Source organism: Dysidea avara, chromosome 10, assembly GCF_963678975.1.
Source record: "Dysidea avara chromosome 10, odDysAvar1.4, whole genome shotgun sequence".
In the NCBI taxonomy this organism is placed as follows: Eukaryota; Metazoa; Porifera; class Demospongiae; order Dictyoceratida; family Dysideidae; genus Dysidea; species Dysidea avara.
Genome location: NC_089281.1, coordinates 1,548,871 through 1,575,105, shown reverse-complemented (window position 1 = coordinate 1,575,105; position 26,235 = coordinate 1,548,871). Strand labels below are relative to the sequence as shown.

At 39.3% G+C, this 26,235-nt stretch overlaps 2 protein-coding genes across 2 annotated transcripts in view; one reads left to right on the top strand and one right to left on the bottom strand.

Moving 5' to 3' along the window:
- LOC136269043 (sec1 family domain-containing protein 1-like) overlaps window positions 1–4,598 on the bottom strand; it is a 29,672-nt gene extending 25,074 nt beyond the window's left edge. Inside the window, exons 1-4 of the mRNA XM_066064504.1 lie at window positions 4,468–4,598; window positions 4,187–4,257; window positions 1,963–2,051; window positions 677–767 (exon numbers count right to left, since the gene is read on the bottom strand). Coding sequence (XP_065920576.1) covers window positions 677–767; window positions 1,963–2,051; window positions 4,187–4,257; window positions 4,468–4,513 — 297 coding nt within the window. The 5' untranslated portion in view covers window positions 4,514–4,598. The remainder of the gene's footprint in view (window positions 1–676; window positions 768–1,962; window positions 2,052–4,186; window positions 4,258–4,467) is intronic.
- Window positions 4,599–4,615: 17 nt separating this feature from the next.
- LOC136269036 (ral GTPase-activating protein subunit beta-like) overlaps window positions 4,616–26,235 on the top strand; it is a 40,678-nt gene continuing 19,058 nt past the window's right edge. The window contains exons 1-17 of the mRNA XM_066064498.1: window positions 4,616–4,734; window positions 4,825–6,209; window positions 6,347–6,421; window positions 7,020–7,297; window positions 9,295–9,437; window positions 10,336–10,433; window positions 10,802–11,209; window positions 11,518–11,658; window positions 14,117–14,283; window positions 14,340–14,402; window positions 14,454–14,478; window positions 14,526–14,605; window positions 16,405–16,497; window positions 18,299–18,377; window positions 19,236–19,330; window positions 23,885–24,006; window positions 24,412–24,499. Of these exons, the coding sequence (XP_065920570.1) occupies window positions 4,865–6,209; window positions 6,347–6,421; window positions 7,020–7,297; window positions 9,295–9,437; window positions 10,336–10,433; window positions 10,802–11,209; window positions 11,518–11,658; window positions 14,117–14,283; window positions 14,340–14,402; window positions 14,454–14,478; window positions 14,526–14,605; window positions 16,405–16,497; window positions 18,299–18,377; window positions 19,236–19,330; window positions 23,885–24,006; window positions 24,412–24,499 (3,300 nt within the window). The 5' untranslated portion in view covers window positions 4,616–4,734; window positions 4,825–4,864. The remainder of the gene's footprint in view (window positions 4,735–4,824; window positions 6,210–6,346; window positions 6,422–7,019; window positions 7,298–9,294; window positions 9,438–10,335; window positions 10,434–10,801; window positions 11,210–11,517; window positions 11,659–14,116; window positions 14,284–14,339; window positions 14,403–14,453; window positions 14,479–14,525; window positions 14,606–16,404; window positions 16,498–18,298; window positions 18,378–19,235; window positions 19,331–23,884; window positions 24,007–24,411; window positions 24,500–26,235) is intronic.

Genomic DNA, 26,235 nt, shown 5'->3' with positions numbered 1-26,235 from the left:
TAAAATATAAAGAGAAGCCAATCAACAATTAACCAGATATCTGGACACGTTCACATGAGAAAACTTTCACAAGTCTGCCCTTCACTTTCATTTGAGGGACATGCCCCCTTTAACTCAAAAGGATATACATTGTCTGGTAGCCCACAAGGCCTGCACTGCTGTTTTTCGGTTGTTACAACACCCATATAGCCTACACTATAGCCTACCAGATAAACTGTTTACACTGTATTCAGAAACCATTTTCATTTGTATCTAAAACTGGTGTGAAGTATATGACACAGAGTGAAGCTAACCTGCATGTAAGTTTATCACAAGGCTTATAAAGCACTCAGACTGGCACAAGGCTTCTTTGCTACACAAGTGTGGGTGTGTGGACAGACACAGAAACAAACACACATACACACACACTTTTTGGAAAACATTTTCAGGAAACTGGCTTAAAAACACTGGCCTGATTATACGAGTCTCTAATAAAACACACGGCCACCTAATATTTATATAGTTACTGCACACTTCTAGCATGTTTTGCAAGCAAGATAAAATCCCAAAGCCTCATTTGAGATGGATAAATTGTGCCTATTTAAAGTAAATTCATATTTTCAACATTTACAACATCTAGTGCACATATTACCACCTACATATAATAGTAAACTATTCTATATAATGCTGCACACACCTGACATATTCTTGAGACATTCTCCTTATTAGGAAGTACAAAGTACAATGCTGGAGCATCAGATATGGGGTCCCTGTTGGAGTGTAGTGACCTGTGGACAAACAGAGGGGCGTGTCACCCGTCACAGAGTCAATGGAGGGTAGGACATGTACTACACATGAAATAGACTCTTCTACTAGACCTCGATGGTCTTAGACAATAAAGTGTTCAGTTAAGTGAATTGTTGGAGCCTATACGTCATTAACATATACAGCTCTGGTCAACTACTCTAATAGAACATACACCAACACTCATTGTTTCTTAATTGCTCTCAATAACTCTCCTTTGAACTCAAAACTAGTAAAGATCATTACGTAAATTCTGACCTTACCAAATGCGTGTAAAAGCTGGTTTAGACAACTTGAAAATCCCCTAATGTGTCATTAGTGCAAGAAGTGGCCTGCCTAATGTAGCCACCTGCTTAATAAGGCTACTTCACTGTGTAATAAGGTCGGCTGTTGGCTGGTTTAGACAGGTCACAGTAACCTGATCAGAACAGGTATCACTAGAGATGGGCGGTACTGCATTTTTGAATAACAGTACAGCATTAAGACAAAATAAATACCTCTTATACTCTCCACAAGATGGGTAAGTTACGATTTACACTCATACATGTGTTTGTAGTAAAAGGAATACAAATGACAATCACACACCAAGGTTGTAAGTATCCTAAAAGTGGGAAGATCTTCTGTATCCATACACAGAGTAGTCTGTGCTTCTATAATGTCTGCATGGAGCTTGGCAGTTTGACTTCATGTATTGCCACCACTAAACCATCAAAAGTTTAATTTACTTCAGTAAAATTGGTATTTTAGAAAACCACATCAGTATCTGAAAAATACCTTTATAAACTTTAATAATACCTGAATAACTTGGTATCACTGCAACCTGCACTGCTAACAGATACTACTGTAGTTTAAATGACAAGAATATTTCTCTACAGGTCTGTATTCCACTATCAGTTAAACAGATTGTGTATGTTATATTAGAGTAGTTGAATGTGCAAGAGAAATCCAAAGCAGAATGACAAAATTAACATAATAAAAGCACCAACAACTATACCATACTATAAAGCTGTGTCTGTATTTGAATACAAAACCAATGGCAAAATCTTACCCAAAAAAGACAACATCAGTAAACAATTTTTAAAAACTCCATATTCTACTTCTCAAAGAGAAAACCTCTGTACATATGATTAAGAAATTGTTAGCCCCAAATCAAATACGTTGCTACTTAAAATAACTCACAGGTGAAGGGTCACTCCACATTTACGCAGCTCCTTAACATTCATTAGTGGTGAAATGATGTCTTGACCATGTTTGTCGTATACTAGCACCTGATGATCACATGTTACCATAGTGATGACACACACATATGAACAAAATGTGACACCATGATGAACATAATAGTCAAGGATTTTGCCATAAAAATGTAAACATTCCTTGGTATGTGTAGATTTTAACACATGGTACTGAATTATGTGAACGTTATTGTATTGTGACAAACTATTCGGCTCATTGGATGAAAGCACACACCTACTATCTCTTTTGAACTATGCAGTACTAACCCATACACTGGCAATGCAGGGTTGTCACCTTTGATCTTGTTAGAATTATCAGTGTTACGCCTATACTTCTCTCTATGCTAAGTCTCCATGCTTCTAGGGGGGAGGGGGGGGGGGGGGGTTCACCAGTTTTTGGAAACCAGCAAATTGAAGAAGATTGATATACCTTAATAGAACAGTCAGAGTAATCCAAAGTCAAATCACAAAAGAGATTACAAATTGTACAACACACTTGAAGGTGCTGTAGAAGCAATTTTGAATGATTTCATGATGGATGTAAATAATTCATGAGGTTTGGCCACTAGAGGTCACTTTACATTTAAGTGCCTCAACAATTCAAGTGTTGTAAGTCTTGTGTAACTGCTTTGTAAAGGCTTCAAATTTTTCTACAAATGTCTGGAACGGTAAGATGTAACTGTGAAACAATGTTGTGGATTGATTTGTAGCTAGTTAGGTCTATATAGGCTGCATCTAGTTTACGGCATGAAGCATGCTACATCGGAGTGGAACCAAACATCTGGATCTGCAGTACAGGAAACCAGTCAGCAAATTTTCTAGAACCACCCCTGGCCATTATATTTTGTGACTCATTGCACAGACACAATCCTACTTGTGAACAATAACACTCTTAACGTCCACAAGTTATCCAAGTTGTCTATTACAGTATAAGCTGCCCATAAAATTTCAACAGAATAATAAAAAAATGTCCTATAAACTACACAAAGAATGAGAATATAGAAACCAGCAGAACTCTGTTGACTTGTGGTCATTGCTGGTTTGATCCACATTGTTACTGTATGGGCAGAAAATTTAACAAGGAATAAATTTGGCGGTTGGCAAATTTTTAGTAAAATCATCAAATTTAAATCCACCAAATATCAAGAAATTGATAACACAGAGAAAGCTTGTGAGCATAAGCAGCTTCTAACATTGAAAGATATACTAGCTAGTGAGCATCATCCCACAGCTGTAGCCTGACATTTCTCTGTACCTTTCAGATTTTGGCATGTGGGCCAGAGGCACCTGCAAGGTGTTCTCCTACCAAGTGACTCTCTCTACTCCAGTTGGCTACTCTAGCTACGTTACTCAAGCTCTCAGCCTTAGATATAACTATAATACTCGAAGTTATCGCTCGAACTGCCATAACGTCATCTCAAATGCGGTCCATGCATGATTAGTGCGGGCCCCTGCAAGCAAAGGGAACTGTCAAATTTAAATCGCCAAATATTTTCTGTCTTTACAGCATTATGAAAATTTGAGTTCACATCCTCACAACTTGTTATTACACCCTTCACTGTAAGCTGTTAAGTGATGTAGCATACATTAACATGTGTATCAATACTATACCTGACCTACCCCTGGTGGTGGGGACTTGTTATCACCTGAAATTGTCTCCGGGGTAAAGACATTTGCAACAAGCATAATGTTGGTAATTTGTAATAATTAGTAAACAAAGTTGTTCCGAGAGTTGAAAATTTACCATGCAGCTTTTTGCAAATCCTGACCTGGAGTAACTTTGATACATGCATGACCATTGAGTAGATAGATACTACACAACATGGAAACAAAAATTCAGTACAGACATGTAACAATTACCGTATAGCTGGAAATTTTCGGGATATGAAACTTTCACGAATTTTGCAAGTAATGATAGCTTCGTGAAAATATAATTGTGAAATGATTGAGGTTTATACACATACATAGCTATTAATCCATTTTCTAGACTTTCGTGAATTAAAAAAATACGAAAATCGGATTTTACAGTTTCGTGAAAGTTTCATCCCTCACTATACAGTATATTACAATTTTGCCACACATAAATACACTAAAATTAGAGACGTGGAAGGGAGGTCTACATAAATTCTAAAATTACACACACATGTACACATAGTTTACCAGCTGCTTACCTTCCACACTGGTTCAGCTACTGATAATGATTTCATTGGGGTGTTGAGGTTGAACATGTGTTGTAGAGCAGCTGTGGAGAGAAAATTATAACCCACAATCGAAATTCGCAAGATGAACAAAGTTTAATCTATCTAACAGTATTATCATAACACAAAGCCCAGCAGGGTGTGTCCTCCCAGGGCACGCAAAATATACCGTCTAATTCATCAGGACTGGACAGGTTAAAATATGTGAACTACATCACAGTCAAACACAACAGCTTATATTAACAATATCTCACCTATCTGTCGTGATCTTAGTGACTGATTTGTAGCAGATAACGCCATTGCCTCGTATTCTTCGTTGTTGATAAAAGATAATGGAGGTGACTTTGATTTATAAATACGTAATTACACACTTTTTAATTAGAACTATTTACAATTTCATAAATTTATGAATCGCGAAATGAGAATGAAGCCCGTCCATTTTGCAAATTTATGAATGGCTGTCGCGTGTAATTTCATGACGATTATTTTGAAAAGTACGATACACAACTCGACAATATAACGTAAGTAGTTATTGCATTAAAGGCAACTTACAAGCGCACTAAGTAATGTACACTAATTAGAACACAACATACTGTCCCTACATCATGCAGGTGCTTGTAAGGTGTTCTCCCTGTGTGAAGCAATCACGTGATGTATTCAGAGTGGATTTCACAGGACTGTGTCATACAGTCCAGTATAAACACTCCTAGTAGCTGCGCCCTGAAGTCTTACTCCCCAGATGTAGGCCGACAAGTTGTCATGGCGATAGTGAAGCCATTGATGGAATCCCTTAACAAAGAGGGAGGATCATGTGATCTACAAACTCACGAGGAGGTGGACTGGACAATGCAAGTGATAGGACATGGGTTGACACTGCCTCTACAAGACCGCACTGTGATACAGCTGTGTATTGAGATATACCAGAATTGGCTGAGCCCACTGTTCTTTCCTAAGAAAAATGTTCCCCCACCTATTTTACAAACACCTGAAGAATATGCTCAGAAAATCTTCAAGCAGTTTTATGCTTTGTTTGTGCCGCGAGACAAAGAGCCACAGTTTCTGGAAGACCATGTCAATTTCTGTAAGAAGATTTTGGACATTGTGCACAAGATTGCCTTGGAGACCAGGATTAGCAGAGAAACATGGAAAGTGATTCTAATACTATTGTTAAAGATTGCAGATGACTTATTGGCACCCCCGACAATTCATAAAAGTCTTGGAGATAGTTTATGTGAGCAATTAATTCACACCATCTTCAATTTATGGTTGAGATCTTGTGCCCATTATTTCCCAACACCATCACTGTGGAAGTCACTACGGGAACTTTGTGTCACTTGGCGTCATCATCCACAAGTCATTTTTGAGTGGAATAAAATCATGTACAGCTTAACAGTTCGGGTCATCGCTCAGCTTTACGGGCCAACTAACATGCCCAGGGGTCACCAACATGAAGAGCAACGAGATTATGTTGAATCTTTGTCGCACATGAAGAGTGATGCTTTGGTGCAGTGTTGGTATCGTATGCTACACACACTTGGTAATCTCGTGGAATTATCATACCCTCATGTAATTAGTTTAAATCCCAAATTCCGTGAGGTAGCCATGCAGGAACAACAGGGCAAAGATAACAAACATGAGTGTCTCAAGTTACTGCCAAAAATCTTTCACCAGGCAATGAAAGGAGTAGCAACTTTAGTAGACCTTTTCCTTAATGTAAACTGTCCTTCGGTTGAAGAAGAGTTGCCCCCATCTGCCCATCCAACTCCACCCCATCCTGTGAAGAAGGAAGTTAAACTAGACAGCAGTGCTAACAAGTTGAAGACAGCTTGGAGCAAGAATGTTCACAGTGTTGTAGCCATGCCTCAGTCTTCTACAGGATCATACACTTCTCCTAGTGCTGATAAACCATACACGACACTCGCTGACATTGCCTTTATGGCCACCAGTTCTCCAGCTTCTGCAAAGTCTCCATCATTGCTACCCGCTAAACCCAATGGTTAGTGTTAAATGTAGAGTGTTAGTCAAACTAAAGTATTTATTTTCACCTCCTGTATATTTTCAGAGTTGTTTCAGTTGTGTATATAATGTGTAAATTTTTTGATTCATTCATTATATTCATATGATTAATTGTAGGGAACACTTTATTGCACTTGTTTGGCAGTTGGTTGTTTGAGGCAACTGTTTGGCCAAACTTTTGGCCAGCCAAAGGTTTGTTTATCTGTGTCTGTGTGTGTCTGTGTGTGTCTGTGTGTGTCTGTGTGTGAGACAGCATAGCCAAGTGGTTAGGGCATCGGCCTGGTGATCGAAAGGCCCCAGATTCGATTCCCGATTACGCCACTTTGGTGTTGTTGTTGTTTCCTTAAGCAAGAAACTTCACTCACCTCGCTCCAGTCTACCCAGCTGTTAAATGGGGACCTGGTGTCATCTAGGGAGGCAGCCCACCCAGCTGTAACATCAATGGGTACCTGATGTTAACTGGGAAGGCAAATTTCCAACTGTCCTTGTCTTGTTTAGTGGTGTTGAGGTCATTGTGGAACTTTGGGTTCCACTACCTCTCTCCGTGAGACCTGGACAGTCCTCCTGCGGGTTACTAGCCCTGCCCCAGGAGAATTGCCTGTACAAGGCTCAAGTGCCTGAGTGGTGCACAGACATCCCAGTGTTGGTTCACTGGGTGGTGTTCTGCATGGCTGCCGTAGGCTTTGCTTTGTGTGTGTGCGTGCGTGTGCATTGTGTGTGTACACTTGTGCATGGTAGTGTATACATAGCTTAGTATGGTGACTGTTCTATTAGAGTATTTGTTTCACAGAGAAAAGTGGCAGGAAGGAGAGTCTTGACAGAAGCCGCACCTCCAGTTTCACTGTGGTTACTGGTGCAGTGGATGACCCACGAATGTTGGACACACCCACTCACACAAAGGTGTCACATGCCGTAGCTGCAGCAGCCGAGTACGAGCCAGGTCGTGCCAAGGCATTTGGAGCACTCTGTCGGATATTTTCAGCCCAGCCATGTGCTAACCCTTTCCTTCCAATTTATCTTGCCAGATTCTGTCATGCTGCAACTGTAGGATTGGAGTTTAATGAGCAGGTACTTAATGGTATTGTGTGTAGTGTTGTGTTGTAGACATGCATAGAACCATTACGTGAAGTGTTCTAAGGACACACAAAGTCACCATTTCTTCATCTTGTTGTTGTTGTTGTTGTTGTTTTTTATTCAAACCAAAGTTGGAAAATTGCTATTTTTATTATTTTTAAAGCAAAGATTGTTGTTGAATTAGATACTTCGTGCTCTAGCTAAGTCCTAACTTTAACAAGTTGCTGAAGGCAATCATATTTTTAATGGTTTAGTGTCACATTTGAGTACTAACGAATACTAGCTACTTGACATATTGTACACCAAGCCATCAGCATTTTACAAGTTGTAACAATGATGTTAAAAATATACTGATGTGTAGTATACTAGTTTTAGTACTTGCCCCACGTGCAGGACCATCTCGACATTCTTACAATAACATAATGTAATGGGAACCAAGCTTATATAACTTGAAACATCAGTGCCATTCATGTATGCAGCATGCACGGTGATGTCAATCTCAAAGTGCATAAGTTTTATGCCATCTTGAAATGATGTGAGCATGTAGGTAAACAGCTAAACTAAGCAAAAGCAATTGTACTATTGATAATGTGTTTACCACATACAGGTAAACTATGTTAGCAATGTACCTGTCCAAAATCACTAAGCATTAAACTCTGCACTGAGATATACGTTATTGTTATTAGTACTTTACAGTGGCCAGTATATAAGGTAAGGATCCATCACTTATTTGAAAGTGCTATGGGCTCACTACTGGCACAGCATACATGTATTATTCTACATCACATTATTGTCTGTATAGTCTGTTCATCTCTGTACATTCTGCCAACTATCATCAACTTGCTTAACAACAGGTTAATACTCAGTGAAATTACCAAGTCACTACTGGGTCTGGCTGGGGTTTTGTGCATTCTTCATGTTTCAGTTACATGTTCCTCACTGCAAAGTTAAATAATAGTTATATGGGCACAATGTGGAGTCTATGAAATTTATAAACCTGAAGGCCTGGGCTGTAGCGCACGAGCGAAGCGAGGGCACTACTAAGGCCCTGAGGGTTTATAAATTTCATAGACTCCACATTGTGCCCGTATAACTGCTTTAGACTCTATTTCACATTCCACTCAGATTACTTACCTCATCCACGGCTGTTTCTGCTGTAGGCTCAGCGAAAGCACCTGGTTTTCTTGAGATAATACTAGCGCCATGGCAACTATGCATCCTCACGTGACAAAATAATGGCGCTCCTTAAATCACTACACGTGAACAATGCATAGCGATTGGATAAACCTAGATTTTGAGCATGTGTTATATTGTGCCTGAAGGTGTGGAGTATATTAGAAAACAAGGTGGAGTATATGAGATTTATTACCCACCCAAAACAGCCTAAATAGAGTCTAAGTAGTTATATGAGTTGAGTTAGCAACACACAAGTGAAAAATGCAAGCAGACAGCTTTTCAGCTTTAATGTTTCTGGCAAAAAAAATACATAACATCAAACTCCACATCCTTCATGGTGCCACTTCTTGATGACAAATGCATCAGCGGAAGATCACGTGAACTCTCCAGTAATAATTTTATTTACTAACCATTTACCAAAATCCTCTGAGTATTTGTAGTATCTATTTCAGCTCCTGTATGTATTTAAAAGTGTGTGCATGTGTGTTAATATGGTCCGGTACTGTCTCTGGTATTGATAGTGTTCAGTAGTTATGTTGCCAGAGTATCCTCACTTGGTAACTACCTAGATTTTTGCAATGGCACGTCATTTTATGGCAAAAGACAGTTCAACATTCTATTAGAGTAAATATATATATTATTATGCTGCAACATTCCATACCAACATTTCACTGTAGTCTCCAGCTGCATGCATGAATTGATCAGTGAAGCCCTCACTGATTCTACCATGTTAGTCTGAAGGTATTGGTGATGTTACATGACTCATTATGACATGTGATCAACTTCCACATCCTCCCACTGCTCTCTCCATACAGCACTGCCGAGGTCATGTGATCACGAGCATCATCCTAAACTCATCAAACCTGTTACGTAACGACATCCAGGGGATCAACCTGTTAGTCCCGGCCTTGCTGTCTGCCCTGGAGTTGGTTCTGCCTCTGAAGGAAGTGAAATTCAAGTGAGTGTTCTGGTAGAATTACGTATGGGTGCATGCTCTATTCTGTTTAGTTTTATTAAGGAGGCAGGGGAGGGGTTTAGTATAGCGGCGTAGCCCCCAAAATTGGCAATATTGTGCACTTTTTCATAAAACCATGAAACTTTCCACATAAATAGTACTCCTCGTGACATGTAATTTTAGATATAGTGCCATCGCTGAGTTGACCGTTGGTGACTTTTACGGCCATTTTTGCACAGAAAAGTAATCATTTTTGTCTTTAACTCCCTGAGGCAGTAATTAACTTGTAAAAACATGGTACCAAGTTACCAAACAAAAGATCTTGTTGATAGAAACAACTTGGTTTTTATTTAAAGTCAATAGGTGATTTCATTACAAAGTTATGATCATTTTTACTAGTTGCAAAATTTGATAAATTTACCTGCCCTCCAGGTGTGAATTACCTGTGGGCAGATAATTATGCATAAATTTATCAAATTTTGCAACTAATAAAATACTCATAACTTAAGAATGAAATCACCTATTGACTTCAAATAAAAACCAAGTTGTTTCTATCAACAAGATCTTTTGTTTGATACCATATTTTTACAAGTTAATTACTGCCTCAGGGAGTTAAAGACAAAAATGATTTTCTGTACAAAAATGGCAATAAAGGTCACCAAAGGTCAAATCAGCGATGGCACTATATCTGAAAATACATGTCATGAGGAGTACTATTTATGTGGAAAGTTTCATGGCTTTATGAAAAAGTGCACAATTTTTTGGTTGTGCCGCTATACTAGTTAGCATTTAACTATAGTTGTTCTAGTCAATGTTCTCTTGATATTGAAGACCATATTTCTCCTCCACTCCCTCCCCCTTCCCTTCCTGGAGCTCATTACTACTGGTTGTGTTTGTGTAGGTGTAAAGTGGACCGGACTACACTGAGGAGAGCATCCATCAACATGCTACTATCTATGTTGCCTCTACCACTTCACTTCTTGAATGCCACAATTGAAGGTAGCTAATTGTACATATCAGTAGTTAGCAGAGCTGTTTTCCAAAATCGTTGGTTTGCTCTTGCAACACTGAGGGTTTAGAGTAAAATTATCTGCTTTCAAAAGTGGGCAGCAACCCGGCTCCAATTTGTTGATTATGTGTATCCACTGTGCAATAATACCTGCTAAAGTCATTGTGTAATAAATTCACTTGTTTACACCAGCCAACTTGACAAACCCCATAAGTGTTATTTGTGTACAAAGTGACCAACCTAATTTAGCCACCTGTTTAATAAGGTCAGGAAATTTTAGCTGATTGGGGGCTTGATTGGCAAGACTTGCTGTACATAAATGTTTGTTTTTTGGCTTCTGTTCTTGTTTCCAACACAGACGTTGCCTCTGTTGTTCCACCCTCAATGAATACGGAGGAAGAAGACAAGGATGATGGAGCAACAAAGAAGCAGACCGTATTTCTCAGTTTGGAGCGTTGTATTCTCTCACTGCTGTTAAGATCATTTGAACATGAGACGGACGCTACTAACATGCAGCTATTACTCTGTGGGGTATTGATCGTGATACAAGATCGTGTCACTTACGACAACACATGTGTGAAAACCGAAGCAACCACCAAGGACACAGCAGATGCAGAAGTGTCAATGATAAACCAACAGAGTGGCAATGCCTCGGAGAGTTTTCATAACCTCAGCAAGATGATGAATATTACAAGTGACAACTACTTCCCTTCAACGTTCAAGTCTCAAGAGAATCTGCTGCTCTATTCTGGCAAGGATTCACTTGGTTAGTGTAATTGTTTTATTGAACTGTTTACATGTCATTTGCAAACAACAGTGTATAACTGATAATGCTTAAAGGTTTGCTAGCATATAGTTCAACATTATCAGTGTTGCCCAGTACATATAAGACTCCTGACTGTTGTGTTTGGAGTTTATAGCATCTACCATAGATAATAGTTATATCACATGTATCTGCTTACCACCTTGTCTGGTATTTTATTTGCGCGTGACAGTTTAAAGTGCTCCCTGCTGTACAGCCTTCTTTTTATAGACTTGTTTGATGATGATCTTATTGAAATGTCTCTCTTACAGATTTGTCACCACCGACACTGTTCAAAGTGGCCAATCACATTGTGTCGCAGTGTCTTCAGAAGTGGCAGACAGACCTCAGAGTTACACTATCTGCACTAGAGCTGGCTGGTAGCCTGGCCAAGCTTCAAATTGAAAATACTGGTGAGACAAGATATGTGGAACTTCTTACCCATAACACATACATGTTAGGGCTAAGCGATACTACCGTTTTAGCGATATATCGCGATATTTTGAAAGTATCGATATCACAATATTTTGTTATTAACTATCATGATACCATGCCTGTACATTACCGTCATTAAAAATCCATTTGTTATGCTGTACTAGGCTCAAGAATCCTTGTAAGTCATAACCTGGTTACCCCTGCAGAGAGGTGTGAACACCATAACATAACTTCAAAGCTTGTGTTACAATATATAGTTATACAACGGCCACGAGTGCTCTGCCTGATATAAACGCACAAGCCTGAGGGCTGTTAGGCCCGAAGGCAAGTGCGTTTACATAACTGTATAAACGCGCGTTTATATAACTGTCTAAACCCACATTGTATAATGTACCACTCACCTAATAGGTGGGGAGAGTCTCACAAGACAGCTGTAACACTTATAAAGGCCAGGTTTCTAACATCGATTGTGGGTAACCAAGCCGGACGTTGCGATTACGTCCCCCCTGCAGTACTGCAGCCACCTGAGATATTGAAAGCTAGTACGCTATGGGTTATATCACTAACCTGCATTCACTGTTCGACTCTCATTATGTAGTGCTCAACATGCCAGCGTGATCACTCAATCGCCATATAGACTAAGTGCCAGACTAATCGCCATAGTGATTCCCTCGAGCAAAAAAAAGTAGCTAAATAGACGTTTTAAGTAAACAACCCAACTACTAAACGATACTAGTCTAATTCTTACTATTCACACTGGCTAAACTCGAATCTGGTAGCATGACAAAACTGGTTACCACAATCGTACGTAAAGGTTAGTATTATTTAGAATATATTGAGTCATTGTCGAAGTGGACTACAGTTTAATCTGGGCTAAGATGGCACCAGACTAGTAAGGTGTATAAGTACGTTTATATGTATTTAGACTAGAGTTGTGGCCACCCGTGTTGGCTTTTTCGATCGCCATTGGCTGCTTGTAAACATTATACGTATTGGTGATGTTATGGCCCACAATCGACCTTTACATGTCAGGCTATAAAAGAATCCGAGTGATCTGTGAAGTGTCCTTCCACCTATCAGGTGAGGTGTCGTAGTGGTCTTCGCCACCAGCACTTGTGCTATGCTGCACAAAACCGCAGCCAGTGCAATATCTGTATATTGCACTGTGGTCGGTGCATTATAACTTATAATGCACTCGTTGTGGTCTACAAAACCGCAACCAGTGCGTTATAAGTTATAATGCACTCGCTGCGGTCTGTAGCAGTGCAATATACAAATTATGGCACTGGCGGTGCCTTTGAACTGCCCACGCAGAGTGGTACATTAACTGTTACTGTAAACAAGGTTGACAGTGGCTAGTTTGATGTTACTTTTAAAGACTTCCTGCAGGAATACTGAGGAATACACTATGTAGCACCAGCTATGATTGACATATTTGTAAGTATCGTGAACTATTCAGTATCGTGAATAGTGGCTTTAGTATCGATCGTGATACTAAAATGGCAGTATCGCTCAGCCCTAATACATGTATGAGTGAAAAGTGGGATTAGTAATGGAGTTATTAGTTTAGTGAAGTTTTGAACCTTGTTGATATGAAGTTTCAACAGAAGGACACAAGTGGCATGTTTGTACAAACTCCTCAACTGTTTATTACAAACCACAACAAGTTTGAGGTTCAATAGTTAACCTACCAATTTTCAGATAAGCAGTTTACCCTGTAGGCATGACAACATACTGTTATTTTTCATGCATAATTACTAATAACTCTTGAATGTTTATCGTATTCGAGACAAACTTTTATTTGCCTCTTCTGTGTCCCAATCGGATTATGCATTTGTGTTTTATAGCAGCTTTTGTAAGTGTGTGAAAAGATGGAAGAAAAAGTAGAGAGAAAACCAAAAAATTAACCCAATGTTTGAAGTCTCATATCTCAGAAATGCTTGAAGAGATTTTGCTCAAATTTAATATGTGGAGTACTGATGGTGGAGAGTGTGTCCACAGCAAAAATTGTCTTGTTTCAATCACTGTACCTACCATTATCTATGTCCGTGCAGCAAATGTCACAATCTCTCGCCACCATCAAACTTTCAAACACTATAGCTAAGTTATAATTAGTTAAAGTAATTATAATGTATGTATAACTTGTGTTTTTAGGCTGCAAGCACCAGTTGCTTGCAGACCCTTGGCATACTTGCCATAAAGTAATAATAAATAAATAAATAAATAAATTAAGACAGCATGGAGCTACAAATGTGTGAAAATTGTATTTTCTTTCTTCCCGTCACTATTCTCATAGTATGACGTGCCAGCTTCGTGGGCCGCACAACACACTACTGTGTGTCTTGATTAACCTGGCCTGAGTGTTGTTCATCGTACATACATGTAGTTATCATAACACTATACCAACATTGTTGCATATTAATTATGTGTTGTTAGACTCCAAAGATCGCAAGCAAGCAGTGCGGTGGTTATGTGACTACATTAAGATGCAAGCTACCAAAGAACAACTACATCATTCCAAGGACCTCCATACCATGATAGTGGCAGCGTTTAACACAATTCTGGTTTGGGTTAAGGAGCGCCCTTCTCTGTTATCCAGCAAGGTATGATAGTCACACCATGTGGCAAGTAAATAAATTTCTTCACTGTATTATTCTAGGAGTGTCTATCTGCCATAATGGGTGTACTAGAGTTAGGAATATCAGGGTCTGTATCTGCTAAGGTAAGTTGTGAGTTACATTACAACTCGACTGTATTTCTATCATTCCACTAGGAGGGAGGTGATGTGTTGTACAAAGGTTAGTCTATGGTTCGGTTATAAGCTGTTTCAATGTTCTCATTACAGAGGATAAGAAAAGACAGCCTGTGTCAGGCAGAGTGATGGAAATAGCTGAATATGTCTTATCAAATATTATGGAAAATGTGGTAGGCGCGAAAATAAGACCGGGTAGTAGTAGTAGGCGCGCGTGGTATATAAGCCACAAAAAGTTGTATATTTAGCGGCTGGTTGGGTTGGTGGCCAACTGTAACCGCAGCTTGCGGAGCCAGGGCCTGGAATGGCTTGAGGTCGGGGTTCCCACCGGTGACAGCTCTATGTCGATCTGGCGTCCGCGCTAAGCTAGACATCAACATGGGCAGCCCTGATGATTCTCGGCTGTCCAGGTTGTATAATGAGAGGCGAACCGGCCAAGGCCAGAGATGGAGCAGGCAAAAGCACTCCGTGCCTAGCAGTAGCGGGATCGCGCTAGTGAATAGGTTGCCATCAGTGGCCCGCCCAATAGAGTCGAACCAGGTCCTCTTTTGTCTTTTTCGCCTGCAAAGTGTTTATCAAGCTGTACTCACCTGTTAAGCTGTAGAACTCGATGCAAAAATATATCTTGTCCGCCATGTTTTTTTTTTCGCTAACGGCACCTTTTTGGTGCATACTTTTTTCGTACATCCGACTTATTGTACACACGTTTTTGCTTAAACCAACGTTACGTGTTTATTTTGGTGTTGTTTTTTCCACAATGTGAGTTAACCTTTTGCATTACTAGGTACCACAGCATAAAATTCCAATAGCATAGTTTTCAGTTACAGGTTTCTGACTCCCTGCTTCACAGGCTTAGACCACTCCAAATAAATTCTCTGTTCCCCATCCTGGACTTGGGCATATTTGCATGCAGGCAGGCGGTCCATTATGAGATTGGCAGCTTTTCAAGCCATTATTTGTCTGGCACAGCCATAAAAAGCATGCTTTAGCTTGTACCTTCCCTTGTAAGTTGCAAAAATAACACAGATGTGAATTTGTGTCAGCTTGATAGCACTGCTGACACTGTTACAATATAGCTTTTACTGAGCCTGTACAGAATGCAAGAATAACTGGAAAATAATGGAAGAATATGGAATAGCGGAATATTAAATTTTAGAGTTGACAGAAACCAGATGCAGGCGGTGGATGGGAAACAGAGAATTTAGCCTCCTTACAGGTCCCTAGAGGGATAGTTTAATAAATTGACCCTTAACTGAGAAGTCAAGATGTTTAAGTACTGGCTGAATGTAGAGGAAATCCCAGATCCCAGGTTGTAAGGCTCCTTGGTCACTTGCCTAGACTGCAAGCTGTCTGGACTAAGTCACCACCTAGCCTGGGATTTTTCTCTGCATTCAGCGCATAGTTTTCAGTTACAGGTTTCTGACTCCCTTCTTCACAGGCTTATTGTTAGCCTCCTTGCAGGTCCCTAGAGGAATAATTGTCCAATAAACACTTTTAATTTTAAAAAACTCTCTAATTATACAGCCAGTTTTGTATTCAGTTCCATCTCGCAATTTCTTATGCTGTACACAATTATTCCGTGTCACTTTGGAGCCAACTAGTTTCACGTGGCCAGACTGCTATCTCACCTCATGTTTTTTAATTTTTTTTTACATTGGTTGGCGAGATAGGAAGTTCTGTAAAGGAAGATGTGTTCATAGTTAAACAGTTACCATAGGAAATGCTATAGCAACAATATCAGTGTCATTGAAGTTTTGCAGTAAGTTTTATGTTCTGCCATGCCAACAAATAGCAAATATCAATCACCAAATATTGTTGGAAAGCACAACATCACCAGACCATATCTCACCAACCACTGACATCGCTATGTAAAAACAGGAGGCGAGATAGAGGTCTGAGACTTGGAGCCTACTACTAACCATTACACTCAACAAAATGATGACTACAATAAACAAATCTTTTTTTTCCTTAGGGATCATTTCCTCTACCATGTGGTCCTGAGGCATCTTCTTCCTTACTCACAGAAGAGTCTATTATTGCTCAGTTGCCAAGTGACAGGAAATCCGTTAGTGACTTGTGTAATATTCAGTGATAATTTGTGGGTCAACTTCACAACTGAAATTCAATTGTTCTAGAACAGGTTGCCTCTTATTAGTTACACTTGGGGACTTTAAGTAGTGACCTCATTTTTACACACTGACATTTAGGTGGCTACACTAGGGGCAGGTCAGTATGTACACACAAATGACACATTTACTAGTGCCAGACTCAGTGACCTGATTAGCAAGTCTCACTTGTTGAAAAATTTTGTATGGGTGTATTAAAGGAAATTTACAGTGGAACCTCTATATTGTGGACATTTTGGGACCCAGAATTTTTGGCCACTTTTTGCTGTAATATAGAGGTTTTCCTCTTTCAGAGGTAAATAATGTATTAACCAGACCAGTTGGGACCAAAATTTTTGTCCTTATTATGGAGATTTTCTCTATCATGTCCTTAATTCGGGGAGTTTGTTAAGAGAGGTTCAACTGTATTGCAGTGTACAGTATAGTTTAGAGCTTAACTACAGGGACGTCTTATAACATTATTGGTTGGTCCATATCATCAGGTTCCATTTAATGAAAAGTTTCTTCCCGATAAAGAAAGTACGTAGTTTAAAAGTTTTGTAGTATCATGACAATCAGAACAAGTGGAATTCATGGGATTTTCTCTGTAGATAATTTCTTTTGAAATATTTTTCCTTGTTGCAATGGGGTGTTACTCAGGCTCTTGCTGTAGGTTGATCTGCGACCGCAGTCAAACTCTAAGTCAACGGTCAAGGCCACAAAATAGCTCTTACAGTGGGTCAAGGGTCAAGACGATACAGCAGGTTTGAAACCCGCAATCGAAAACTATACATAGCTATTATCAAGTTTACGGAATTATACGTAACTCACAAGAAGTAAGGATCTCCAAGAAGATGTTTTAAAGCTCCAACAGGCATTTTGCCGTAACTATAATGATTTTTCTCTCCCAGCTCCTGGTAGCACGCACTAAGAAAATATTATACTAGGTTACAAGCGCAGGTGCATATAGGAAAATAGAGAAATAAGTGGAGGTCAAAATTTCGACAAGAAACGCTCAAGTCACAGGTCAAAGACAATAAACGCTGCAAGTCAAGGGTCAAGGTGGAATTTTCCCTGGTCAAGACTTTGACCGCGGTCGCAGATCTACCTACAGCGTGAGCTGACATGACACCCCCTTGTTGTTGTGTGTAATTCCTCTGTGCATACTTGTGGGCATTCACACTGTCTAATGTAAGACACAACTGAGTTTAAATGAAGACAGATTTACTGGTGTTTAGTGACCCTAAGGTTTGGTATACTACAGACAGGAAGTTTCATACACTTACTGTATAGCTGGATGTTTTAGCAGGAAGAAACTTTGGCAAATTAACTGCCGTTGAATTTTGGCAAGGAAAAGTTTAGTGAATTTTTTAGTAGCTAATACAGATTTGTGTTGGACAAACAATTTAGTTTGGCAAAACACTGTTCACTCACCAAAGTCACTTTCAGCCTCCGGCTATACCACATTTACTTGGTTAAACGCCGCAGTGTTTATTACCTTAGTTCAAAAAATTGATGTGGCAACTATTCAAATTTGACCAGCACTCGATGCCCAACAACCATGGTGAAGCCCTTATTCTCAAAATCAGTTGTTACTACTATTGAAGGTGCAGTGTTTAACCAAGTGAATATGGTACATACTGGCACACATTACACACTTTTGTGAAATGTACTTTATGTGTACATCATGTTCTGATGACTGTGTTGTTTGTTATTATCATATTGTGTGGTTGCTATTGGTAACAAACATGTTGTCCACAGGAAGATGTGATGTTCAGGTACTTTGTGTTTGACAGTAGCGTGATTATTGGACTATTAGAGGAACCATTTGTCAGTGGTGGTACGTGTGTACAGTATGTTGTTTTTTTTTGCAAGTTGCCTCCCCCACTTGAAATTTAAGACCTTATACCTCCTATTAGCAATTAAAATGTGTTAGATATTAAAATACCTCCAGATCCTGATGTGTGATTAATATTCTCTTTTTTACATGTAACAGGGTTTATGTTCTATTTTCTTAAACAAACAATACTGTATGAAAATGAAGGTGACCCTCTCCTTGTTTTAAAGATTATTAATACACATTTTCACTTAGCGATCATCCATAATTTTCAGCATTTTCACAAACCTACAAAGAGTACTCATTTTACTGTTCCCCTCCTCTCCCTCCTATTCAAAATCGTACTGTTAACAAATGTTGATATACTGTACAATAGTATAAGGCTCCGGATAATCAACGTTCTGTGAATACTATTATTCTAATGGTTGAAGAAGATAGTGAATGCAGAAATGATAACAGTAACAACACTGATTATGTGTACACTACTTGGCTACATACGTACGTAGCTATTCCTCAAAGCAGCATATGGCTTCAGCTGCAACTCAGCAATTCTACCACCATTAACATCCAACTGAATACCAGTAGCTATATAAATCACTGGCATTTCTTTATGTGCTACAAGATCAACATTTTAAAGGGTGTACAGGGAAATTTACCCTCTCCCCCCTAGCGTACTCTTTTGTACTCTTGTGAAAATACTGAAAATGCTGCATGATTTCTAACTAGAAAACACATCATTTCCCTAACAACTTATTATCCTGACAGTGATGGATAACAAGGAAATTGTGTTTCTGTGAAGTTGTTGGACTTTGTTCCATTTCTCAGGAATGCTAACTGATTTCTTGTCTTGTTGTTCTACAGATGAAGCTTTACCAACTGTTACTAATGTGATCAGGAATCCAACTGGTCGTCATGTCTGGATACAACAGTTTAGCTATTATCCAAGATCTACTGAGGTGTGTTTATCCGTCTTTATCTGTATTTGTAGTGTGTTGGTGTGTTTATCTGCTGTATCCAAAACACCATTAAATTCCACTTGATACTAAACACATGCTGTAACATTTATTGTGCCTGCCCCCTCTGTATGTCAACTCTAGAATAATTACTGTGTGTGTGTGTGTGTGTGCATGCTTGCGTGGGGGGCAGCTTAGCCAAGTGGTTAGCTGGGCCACTTTGGTGTTGTTGTTTCCTTGAGCAAGAAACTTTACTCACATTGCTCCAGTCTACCCAGCTGTTAAAATGGGGACCTGGTGGCCTGGCGTCAACTGGGAAAGCAGCCCACCCAGCTGTAACATCAATGGGTACCTGGTGTAAACTGGGGAAGCAAATGCAGAACTGTCCATGTCTTACACCATGGGTGAAGGTGCAGCTGGGACTTTGGGTGCCCACACCTTCAACTATAAGACATGATACAGCCTCCTACGGATTACTAGTCCTGCCCCAGGAGGGCATGCCTGCGCTGACTCATAGCACCTGAGTAGCGCACAGGTGCCCCAGTGCTGGCCACTGGGCAGCATGACCACTTAGCGGTAGCTGAAGGCTTTGCTGTGCGTGTGTGTGTGTGTCATAGGTGTAGCAAGCTCCTCATGGCCTCATGGTTGGGGTCCATCTCTCCAGGAAATTTTTAAAAACTCTAACTCTGAGAAAGTTTGACAATAAAACATGCTTAAATCAACAGAAGTGTATATACACTCACTTCTGTAGCTTATCGGTCACACCATACATCTATAGCATTCTGACATTCCTATTAAACGATACAAAATTAATTCTAGAGGTGCTTAAAATGGTTGTTGTTCTTGTTCTGAAGTGTTGCTGAGGAGTCAGGTGTGCAAGCAAATAGTTTCATAGATTGTTGATTAGATATAAAGGTGAATTGTAGAGTAATCTGAAACTTTAGTGGTAGGAAGGCAGTTGAGGGCTTGATAGACTGACCAATTATTGGGGGAGGGGCATGGGTCCCCTACTTCCTACACCTATGTGTGTGTGTACGTGCGTGCATGCGTGCGTGTGTGTGGTTTGGTGTTCAGCTGACATTAAAGCTGGTGCAGCTATCATTCAAGGATGATGGCTGTTAGGTACACCATTTAATGAGTAATCACAGATCATAGTACCTTTCATTCTTCTGGCTTGAAGCATCACCACCCCATTAGCTAACTACCTCATTCAGTGTATGTACTAAGTGGCTACTGGTGGTTTGTTAACTGGTCAGTAACTTCTTAGTGCCGTCCAGCTGTCTGTACACTTGTATGAAGGATAATGGAAGAATTATGGCTTGAAATATGATTTGATTCATTTGTCTCACTAATAAGACTACAGTGAAACCTTATTAACACCTATTATATGGCCTCAATGATGAGGTGGTCTTATTAATAACAGGGAATTTTACGTAGGGGGTCTTAAGTATTGAAACAAGGAAAGCCGCCTACACCTGCAGCTATTTTGTAGAAATTTAATTCACTTGAAGGTCAGTCATACTATATTGCCATGGGGAGATTAAATGTTTCATTACTATGACCCCCTGCTCATATTTGTTGTACTTACCATATTTAATGACTGGTGAACGTGCACATACAAACTAACGAATAGTAACATGTCATTAAACAAATTTTGCATCTGATAAAAGCCTCAACTATTAAGTACTAATTACTGAAAACTAAGTGGTCATTACACTTGTTTTCAGCTATGTTCTGCCTAGTTACACAGCGCAACAAACAATGAGAAACACCTCTACAATCAGTCCATTTGTTATAGAAATATTGGCCATTTTAACTGTGATAGGCAGCACAAAGAAGCCATCCAAAAAATCAGCACCTATTTAGTAGTGGAGGAAGAAATGGAGCATGATGCATCCATTGTTGCTGCTGTGGTAGGCATTTCTCAGGCCTGTTGGTAAACAGTAAAACCTGTAACATTACCTGTAGCTGAGTTGTCAACTGAAAGAATCAGTTGGTCAGTCCGGCAGTAAAAACTTTAGTTAGAATTTTTTATGGAGGCTTGTTGGAAGTGTTAGGCATTGTGAAGATATGTTTGGGTTTGATTACATGTACCTAACCAATACTGCTGTGAAGGAAAGCTTTTTGGGTGATTTTTTATCCCGAACCTTCATCATCCCTACTATACAGTACTACTGTGCTGTATGATGAGGTAGTGTATGATGAGGTAGTGTATGATGAGGTCATGAAGTACACCTTAGCTATGTTTGGGACCTACTTGACATGGTCACTATAATGAGGTGGTCTTATTAATGAGGTCAAGAAGTACACCTTAGCTATGTTTGGGACCTACTTGACATGGTCACTATAATGAGGTGGTCTTATTAATGAGGTCATGAAGTACACCTTAGCTATGTTTGGGACCTACTTGACATGATCACTATAATGAGGTGGTCTTTTTAATGAAGTCATGAAAAACACCTTAGCTATGTTTGGACTAAATGATGATAGTCGTACATCACCATACCGAGGAGTAATGTTCCACCAATAATCAGATCAGAGCTGAGTTTATGCATGTTGATATCAATCGGTATACTGGTAGGTTAGATAAGGTTTAATAAATAATTGATATCTGCTGTGTTTGTACTTTACTTTGGTGTGATTTTCGTGAAGAAAAACAAAAGTGTTATGAAGAAATCAACTACAGTGGACATATAATATATTCCTAAAGAGAGATAATCCATTTCTTTAGTAGTGCTAAGGACCTTATGTAATTCCATTTTCAGTTCACGTGGGCTTATCCTACCCCCTGGTCATATAATTTTCCCTTAACATCTCCACCAAAAGTGATCACAGTTTTCAGGTAAAATTTGTACAATAAAGGGCTGTACTTTACAATCCATTTACCCAGTCTTGTGTATAAGGAAATAGTGCAATAACACTAGTCTAGGTGCTGGCTGTTATTTTGACTGGTGTGTAAAGAAAGGGAATTTTATGTGTGTTTGAAATCACCTGAGAATTATTCTAATGCTATTGTAAACAGACATGATGTTTAATCCCTGCAATAATGAAGTGTGAATATGTTGAAACCTTTTTGTGTGGATAATCCCCAAACCTTTGTCCTGTTGTAAACATCCCCTTATATGGTTTGGTCCCAACCCATTGTGGCCCTTAAATCATAGCAGCAGATAGTCTATGATGGTGGAGGGTGGCATTTTGCTTCCATTACATCCTGACAATAAGCATAATCCATGTAGTATATCTTACCTTGCTAACATGAACCACCTGTCAAATATTTAATAGTGCTGTGAAGCCATGTAACTGTTTATTGAAAAACTCTTTGATACAGTAAGAGAGCAATGATCTTTAAAGTACAGTTTCCCATCCAAAGTCTTTGTCCTTATATGGAGGCGTTTTTCCATTGATAACATTTTAAATGAGGTTTCAAATGTACAGTAGTATTACCATAACAACAAATATTGGCCAAACTAATCAGGAGGTTATGAATATTCAAAAACACATGGATAACAGAAGCAAACGTGATAGTGTTGACGTAGAAGAATTGTAAAAGACCAGTACAGCATGAAAAACAAAGATAACTGTAATACAGAGAGAACACAATGGCAATTTTTGCCAATGGAATGTTAGAAAAGCAAATATGTAGTTTGTATTGGATTGTATATGTGATACTATCGATACATAATTGGATATCCAAATACTAACAGTAATTGGATGACTGCTAGTAATATCGTGATGTAGTAGTTACTGTCAAATCATGATTGTGATAGTTGTACTATCGCTCAGCTATAAAACAGTAATTTGCTAATAAAAAAAGTTGATCAATTTAGCGAAATGCTCTCATAGTTGTGTAATTTCATTTTTACTGATAAATTGGCAATTGCACACAGGGTTATACATGTTATCAGCTGACAGAAAGACAAGCATGTATGCTGTGGAATTCTTCTTGTGTGGAAATGTCTACCTTGTGATCTAGTCATGATCAGTCACTGTATGCATCAATAAGCTGACTACCACCTGGTCACTTTCACAGTTGAAACTAGGTCAGGTCATCTGCCTGCTGTATAGAATATTTGGATCACGTGTGTAATGGATCAATTAGTTTATGTTAACCTAGTCCTGCTGCAGCCCAGTTTCTTTCATTGTACACGCCCACTTATCAGGATTATGTGTTTCTGTCTGTAGATAAATGTGGAACCTCACCCATTTATTTATAAATGGGTGTGCACAAATCCGCTGTCTGGCAGTTTAGGTGGAGCCATGCTCACTAATCGAGTCTAGTCTTACAGCAGGCAACTTCTGTCATGAGCCATACCAACTAACATATTTGGAGCCATGTGTTTAAGTTTGTAAGTACCCACAAAACGGCTTGTCTAAACCAATTTCAAAAGCTTGGACACTGGACACACAGCACGAAAATATAATGTTTGCCAAATTCGCCAAATTTAACATTCACCAAATTTAGTTACCGTCACAATTTGTTATACACTACATTAGTACATATAATTATTGTTGAATGATTCAGTATGTGATAATGACGATAATGTTGTTCTATTTCAGCCTAATCCTCAAAACTTAGCCAGTGTCGACAGACCCCTCCCACAACCAGACGTCACAATGAAGTCTTCTGTGGATCATAAGATGTGGCCTGAAGGGATGGAAGATGAACCAACTGTCATGGCGTAAGTGTTGTGTGTGTAGTGTGAGGTAGTATAACCAAGTAGTTAGAGCACTGGCCTGCTGTTTGTTAAGGTTCCAGGTTTGATCATCTGTGATGCCCAGTTGTTGTTTTCTTGAGCAAGACACTTATTCACATCTTGCTACATGGTAATGGGATCAATGGGTACCTGGTGTTGACTGAGAAAGAAAATACCCAACTGTTCAGGATGGCTAAGTGGGACTTTAGCCACACTTCACTTGTGAGACATAGTACAGCTTCCTGCTGGATACTGCATTGACTCAAACACATGAGTAGTACACAGTGGAACACAGCTAGAACAATAGCTTTGTATTATGTATTAGCATGTGTAGTGTGTATGTTGTTGTGTCATTGTCTTAATGGCAGTCACTAATGGTTCATCTCGTAGGGACTACTCCATTCCTAGTTTGGATGACATACTGGATGAGAAGTCACTAGAACAACACAAGGAGTTTGTACAACTGATAGAGAAGCAGGTTAACACTTATATACACTCACTCTGTACCACACAATGGATACCTCAGTACATTTTGTGTTCAAGAAATTTTGGTCCATTATTACTGATTTCTCTTTCAGAGGAAGAACTGTTTGGAGTCAAATGTGTTCGGACAAAAATATAATTGAGGTGTGTCCTTAATTTGGAGAGTTTGTTAAGAGAGGTTCCACTCTATATTACAAAGGAAAACTTTTGTCAGACTCAAACAGTGGCTATACACTCACCCCCAAGTTAGTACCACATACCTACATGTTTGCTGGGACCTGTTCCATTATCCAAACAGTTCTATCACTAAATTGTTCTGATAAGTGAAGCCCGTGTTCATTTATCTCTAATAGAACATACAACAGTGTTAGTTAAAATACTCTAATAGAATAATCACTTCTGGCATTCAGAGTTTGCTTAATTGTGATGGTCCTGCTGTATGTGAGTGTTGTAGCTACTACACAGCACTCCTACCTATGACTGACATTGACAATACCGTAGATTCCCTAAAATTTCGGCATCTCTAAATATTCGGCTTTGAACGCAATGTGCTCTAAATTTCGGCAAGCGCAGGAAAGTTTATAATTATAAGTGTGCTAATTTTTTGGCACTTGTAGCACTAGTTGACGAAGGTCTCTTGACTACTGAGGATTCCCAGTGACCTCACACAATATGCTACCTCGATGCTGGATGAAGCACCAAGTGTGAAATTGTTCAGGGAACGTACCCAACGATATCATCGTGTGACATCACGGCTACTGCAAAACGATCTTCGTTTCTATCCACAGGATAAAATCTCTCCTGGCCCCACATCTCCTTGTTACATGATACACCCTCAGATAACGCTTTGTTAAGCCATGGAACACTTCATGCAGCATCTGGTAGCACAAGATAGTTTAATAATATTATTGATTGTGGTTTCTATTTTTTATTACTTGTTGAAATCCTTAATATTACGTCTGGGTGATTGTATTCAAAAGCGATGTAGTAATGACATTGACCATCCCTCCTGGATAATTTTGGCAATCATAGTATGTAGCGCTGCGGCCAAGTGAGTGTTGTGGTATCGTCAGCTCCGCCTCAAGGCATTCCTGTTGGTCCCTGTAGGAAGAAATCCAGAAAGTAAGCAGTAAACGGATTGTAAATAACATAGCCATGAAGCGTGCAGACTATATAGGGATAGATCCCTAAAAATTCGACTATAGCACCAGGTTGGTACATTTTTTCCTAATTGTTCGGCCAGACACGAACGGAATTAATTTATTTCTGCCGAATTTTTAGAGAATCTACGGTAACCATAGAAACATTTTATTGTAACACGAATTGTTGCTTGTGAAAATTACATCATGATATACTCTAATAGAGCAGTCAGTAACTCATTACAGCAGTCAGGAATGGCTGTTAATTTTAACCCTTTGGCCCCTATGTTAATAAAGAAAAGTGTTCCGTTAAACGGCTTTTGTTACATGCATGCGTTCAAACGCACATATCTCATAAATAAAATATCCTATGAATATACGGTTTGGACCACGCTACTCTGTGGTATATGGGTAATACCCTAAGCTTTATCCGAACATTGTAGCGCGATAGTAAGGCCAATATGCATTTGAAAGAATTTCGGCCATTTTAAGACGATAATTGCTATGATACTACCTGTCATAAAGGAGAGACGGAATAAAGAAGGTTAGTAAAAGTTATATGATGTTGTAGATCTATCCTTTGTGAGTAGTT